At 43.6% G+C, this 6,037-nt stretch overlaps 1 protein-coding gene across 4 annotated transcripts in view; it reads right to left on the reverse strand.

Annotated features, from left to right (window-relative positions):
* Positions 1-6: 6 nt before the first annotated feature.
* tcerg1l (transcription elongation regulator 1 like) overlaps positions 7-6,037 on the reverse strand; it is a 26,032-nt gene continuing 20,001 nt past the window's right edge. For all 4 annotated transcript variants that reach the window (XM_020616733.1, XM_020616732.1, XM_020616734.1 and 1 more), the window contains 8 exons: positions 5,834-5,919; positions 4,177-4,295; positions 2,142-2,293; positions 1,978-2,059; positions 1,696-1,792; positions 1,323-1,412; positions 1,092-1,210; positions 7-385 (listed from right to left, as the gene is read on the reverse strand). In XM_020616733.1, coding sequence (XP_020472389.1) covers positions 229-385; positions 1,092-1,210; positions 1,323-1,412; positions 1,696-1,792; positions 1,978-2,059; positions 2,142-2,293; positions 4,177-4,295; positions 5,834-5,919 — 902 coding nt within the window. In that variant the 3' untranslated portion in view covers positions 7-228. The remainder of the gene's footprint in view (positions 386-1,091; positions 1,211-1,322; positions 1,413-1,695; positions 1,793-1,977; positions 2,060-2,141; positions 2,294-4,176; positions 4,296-5,833; positions 5,920-6,037) is intronic.

Raw genomic sequence — 6,037 nt, forward strand, 5'->3', positions numbered from 1 at the left:
TGCGGCTGGGCCCCATCCAAAAATAGCAGTCTACAAAACAACAAACAAAAATTCAGAACCACTCAAGAGCCAGGTTTACATCAGATCCCAGTCTCTACTTTCAGAGAATCAGGATATGTTCAGTCATCATGGAAGATATTTGAAGATTCTTGAAGGTTTTAGTAGGTTCTGGAGGAGTTCTACAAAGGTTTGGTTCTGTAAGGTTCAGCGCGTAGAATGGCATTGTTTTCATCTCATCTTCTTCAGTCTGGCTTGGTTCTCCTTTTCTCGTTTCTTTAAGGCTGTGATGTAATGGTTGAAGAGGACTTCCTGTTCTGTTTTTCTCTTGAGGGCATTGAACCGCTGGTCACCACAGTAGCGAGTACAGAACTCCTTAAATGTCAATCTGCAGAAAAAAAGAAAGAGATATGAAAATCAGCATTTCCCTCTGAATATTGACGATTCAGGTCACCAGAAGCGAACATTATGAGTGCATCTTTTCAGATCACTGCAGTTTATTTTCTCTGAGCCACAAAGCAACACCAGGCATCTCTTCCATTTGATTGGTGCAACCTGATTTATTAAATCACTAGTTTGAAACTAGTGGGCATTTCATAATCATAATCACCTTTATTTGGCCAAGTATGTTACACACACAAGGAATTTGTTTCCGGTACAGAACCGAGGCAGCCATCTGTGCCGCCAACTCACACCAATGGCTCTAACCATCAGGGGCAACTTGTGTCTTTCCCAAGGACACTTTGACCTACCCACTGAGCCACAGTCAATTTGAACCTTCAACCCTCAGGTTGGGAGATGACTGCTCTACCCACTGAGCCACAGTCGCCTCCAATTTACTAAGAACTAATGAGGGACTTTAGACACAAGCTGGGTGAAATCTTCTCTTTGACTCAGGATTAGATGAATAAAGATCTATTAAGCATTTCCTTCTAGTGATGATTTGATTCTCTGATGTTTAGGGTGCAGCTTTAAAAATACTTTGTACCAAGCACACAGAGATGACCTACTGGTCCAGATGAGGACGTGGACTCAGCTCAGATCCAGAAACAGAGCTGAATAATTAAGGGTGGTGAATAGTGAATGACCGATACCTGCTGGTTATCTTCACCTCCTCCAGCAGCTGTCTGAACTCTTCTCTGGCTTTCTGCAGTTTACTTTTCTTCTCTTTGTACTCGTCCTTTACCCTGCTCTTTACAAACTGATCAAACACCTGCACGCACAGACAACAGTGATGTCAAAGTAACACCATAAAGGTTTGTCATTCACTAAAAGACCACAACAGACACAACAGTGTTGTTACATCAGAGCATGTTAAACTGAACCTGTTTCCTCTGATCTGATGTAAGCAGCAGGTATCGAGGATCAAACACTATCTTATGGAGCTCTTTCTCCCAGGTTGAGAACGCTGACACCTGAGACACAGGTCAGTAGATAGATTTATTATGTTTAATGGGTGTGTTCAGTAAAGACATGAAAGATCAGGACTGTTTGTGCTTTCTTTATCAGCTTAGAAATATTGTGTTTGATGATATTTGTGACTGGTGAAGATCAGACCACATCTCATGACCAATTTATGCAGAAAACCAAGAAAAATACCATGACTTTTTCTTATGACTGTATCTGTAGTTATATCTGTATCTATACAACGCATGTACATACTGTATGTGTATGTACATATTTGTGTGTGGGTGTTACCCCTCTCTCCAGCATCATTTCTCTGAAGTGAGCCATACGAAGCTCCAGTGAGAGAAGCTCTCCTGGATGAGAGACAAGCGATGTAGTCTCCTCTGCCCTACAGAGTGAGAGAGATGTAGAGAGACAGTGAGAAAAAGCATACAGAGAGAGAGACAGGGAGACGAAGACCGGTGTGGTTGTTTTTTATAGCGACTGAGAAACCTTGAACCAAAAGTGACCAATCATATCACTCAGTGATGATGACATAAACGAGTAAGATGCTCTCTGATTGGTCAGACTCGCCTGTTCCTCTTAGAGCTGTGTTTAAGTTCATCATCTTCATCATTACCATGGAGACCAGGTAAATGACAGCTGGAGCTGATGTCTGTCAGAAAGAGTTCAACAGTTTAAACAGTGTGGGGAGACAGAAAAGTGAGATGACAGAAGTGACAGGTGAGATGACAGACCATCGCGTGTCATCTTCTTCCTCTTGTGAGGTGGGTCTTCGATGATACTGCTGATGTCTCGGCCAATCAGCTCCCCTGGTCTCTCCCAGACAGACAAGTGTATTGTGGGATTGAAGAAGAAGACCCGATCATCTCCAGTCCACACCACACACCTAAACACACAATATTGTGACATTGCTGTCACTCTGGTTACATGAGTCCTAACAGCCCTTGTACCCGCCCACCAGATACCTCGGGAAACGGACCGGAAACCTTCACCAAGTCCACAGAACACATGTACTGCATCAGTTGCAAATTTGGACACGCATTCCCATTTGTTCTTTGCTTTGTTTCTATTACTTTCTATGTTTTAGAGTCATAATGACATCAGAACTATTAAATACACGCGCGCACACACGAAATTATGTAGCAAGCAAAAATTGTAAACTGAATGGTTTTCATCAGTCTAACAGAAGTTCTCACATGTGCTGAGTGCTTCACCATCTCAGCTGGGTTTAGGTCAGATGACTGCAGAGGAAAGGTCACCTGATGCAGCGCTCCATCACTCTCTTTACAGAGCCTCGAGGTTTTGGCTCATTGTCCTGTTGAAAAACAAATGATGGTCCCACTGAGCTCAGGACAGCATGTTGCTGCAGGATGGTGTGGTAGCCATGCTGGTTAAGTGCACCTGAATAAATCACCACCAGTGTCACCACAACCCTCCCCCCCACATACACACACAGACACCATCACACCTCCTACTCCATGTTTCACAGTGAGAACCACACTTGTAGATACCACCTGTCTCACAAAAATACGACGGTCAATAAATCAGTGAAGTATCTTTCTATATAGCTAGAACCAAAAATCACAAGTCTGGACTCAACAGACCAAATTCCAGCTTTCCACTGGTCTAAGTACAGACCTTGTGTTTCTCCTCTTCTTACTGGTCTCCCTCAGTCGTCGATTATCTGCAGCAATTCGACCACTGATGTTGAGATGTGTCTGCTACTTGAACTCAAAGAACCATTCATGTAGCCTCTAATCTGATGTGCTGCTAATTGGTGATTTCAGAGGCTGGTGACTTTAATGAACTTATCCTCTGCAGCAGAGGTCTTCCTTTCCTGGGGCATCCTCATGAGAGCCAGCTTCATCAGAGCATTTGATGGTTCTAAGACTGCATAAGGAAATGTTCAAAGATCTTGAAGTATTCCGGATTGAATGACCTTCATGTCTCAAAGTAACGATGGATGTTGTTTCTCTTTACGGAGTTGACTGGTTCTTGCCATGATGTGCATTACTGCAGTACTGGAAAGTTTGCTGTTTAACTACTCAGCACAACACAAGTGATGGTCTCGTTAAGACAAGACATTCCACCGGGTACCTTTTGACAAGACACACCTGTTCACTGAAAACCATCCAGGTGAATTCCTCATGAAGGTTCCTGAGATTCTGCCAACTGTGTGTAAAGATGTCATCAAGGAACAGTATAGACAGACAAAGAGTTACAGTTACAGACAGACAGATGGACAGTTACAAACTATTACAATTATAGATAGACAGCTACAAACAGTTACATACAGACAGAAAGACAGACAGTTACAGATGGACAGGTATATACTGTTACACACAGATAGCCTGACGTGTTTAAACACAAAATGACGTGTTGGTCTGTATCCATTCGTGGTTGTCATGGTAACACTGCTGAAAGAGGCTGGTTAAACCTCACTGTTGAACATCAGACTCACATTAAAAACATTGGGAGGCGCTGCTCTGATGCTGAAGATGCTTTGTTTAATACTAAAAATCAATAATTATGAACATCAATAAACTGTGTGTCTTTATTGCATTGAGTGGACCAGTGTTTTTATGACACTGTTGTAAAGACATGTTGTCTGGGACTCACACCTCCAAAGGGTTGGGTTCAGGTTAGAATCAGGTTTAGGCTATGGTTAAGGTTAGGGGTCAGCGTTAAGGGATGTATTATGTCAATGAGGGTCCTCACACATATAGCTAAACAAACGTGTGCATGTGTGTATGTCAGAGCAGCAGTTACCATGGCGACCCTGGGACAGGAGTGGAGGCAACAGGACGTTTGTTTTTCCTTCCTTCTTCACTGTCCTCCTCCCTCTTGCCATCTTCATCATCTCCTCTGTCTGCAGACACAGTGGTACACTGCAACAGACACAGGAAACAGATCTAAACCCAGAACCTAACCGGAGCTGATCTGAGAATAGTTTAACAGACTGATCAGTGATCAAGATGGTGCCACAGATAGCAGCCTCAGCTGTGTGTGTGGGTGTGCACTCTTGTGCTTTTCCTGTTTTTCGCTTTTTTTGTCAGTTTTCTGCAATCCATCTTGAATTCTTTTTACAAGAGAAGAGCTCTTGAAGATACAGCAGCTCACTCCAAAAACTTTTCTCCCATTTTAAAGAAACGGAAAACTGCTCCCATCTATCCATTTAGCAACTCTCCGCTCTCTAGCCAACTACTCCTCGGCAACCAGGCTAACTCTCACTTTCTGCTAGTCTGTGCTTCATTGAGATATGGCTCAGTGAGTTGATCCTGGACAGTGCAGCTCAGCTGCCAGGCTTCCAGATCCACAGAGCGGAGCACGCAATGGAGTTATCTGGGAAAATGAGAGGAGGTGAAATCTGCTTCTACATAAATGAAGGTTGGTGTAAAGATGTCACAGTGTTAGGGAAAACTTGCAACACTGATTTAGAAACACTGTTCTTTAACTGCAAACCGTTTTACTCATAGCTGGAGTTTTACTAATTTCTACTGACTGGGGTTTACATCCCCCCTCGGGCCTGTGTTAGTGAGGTGATAGCCCTCAGTCCCTCTGATCACTGCATGGTCCATCTCATCCCAACATACAGGCAGAAGCTTAAAGCTGTGAATCCTGTGATGAGAACAGTGAAAAGATGGACTGAGCAGGCAATGTCAGAGCTACAGGCCTGCTCTGTGTTGAGCTGCAGGCCACTCAACGATTGCGCGGATACAGATGCAACATCACGTGGTGGTCATCGCAATATCAGGGGACTTCAACCACGTGACGTTTTGTGAACAGCCCCACCAGGAAGGACAGGACAATAGACTTCCTGTATGCAAATGTTAAAGACACATGTAGGGCATCTCCCCTTCCTCCCTTGAGTAAAGCTGACCACAGCTTGTAAGTTAAATTAACACATGGCTCTAGCCTCACCCAGTGTTACGGTAACCTTATAAGCCTGTCTGAGTAAATCTGACCACAGCTTGTAAAAGTTAAATTAACACATGGCTCTAGCCTCACCCAGTGTTACGGTAACCTTATAAGCCTGTAACATTACATGGTCAACTTATCAGAGTGCATTTTGAGGTCTCTGATAAAATGGCACAGCAGATGCAGGTGTGATCGCTACAGTCACAGTGTTGTTGCTGCACTTTAGTTATCTGTGGCAGCATACGACATGCATGTGTAGAGTCGTGTGATAATAGGAAAAGGATGACATACAGCTCGTCAGTCATGCCCTTAATGTTAATGTGCTAAATAAAAAATAAAAAGTACAACAGACACTGTTCATGAATCCCATTTCTCGAATCTGAGATGAATCTCAGGTCTTTTGAGGACAAGTCGCAAGTTGAGTCTCAAGTCACTGTGTGCGCAACTTAAGCCCAAGTCACAAACTCAAGTCCCCATCTCTGGTCTGTGGACGGATGTTAGAACTCACCTGTCTGTTGTCGTCTGTCGTTCTCTCCGTCCTCAGCAATAATGCTCCTCGATAAGAAACTTTACCTCCACCCATCCCTTGCTTCTCTGACAGACAGAAACAATAAAACTTATATCATTTGTCTACTGGATATACATTGTCTCCTCTCTCTCTCTCTCTCTCTCTCCCTGTACCTTTCTGCAGGTACCCCTGCCTCCTGAGCTC

The sequence above is a fragment of the Monopterus albus genome, unplaced genomic scaffold (genome assembly GCF_001952655.1).
Source record: "Monopterus albus unplaced genomic scaffold, M_albus_1.0 scaffold177.1, whole genome shotgun sequence".
Classification (NCBI taxonomy): Eukaryota; Metazoa; Chordata; class Actinopteri; order Synbranchiformes; family Synbranchidae; genus Monopterus; species Monopterus albus.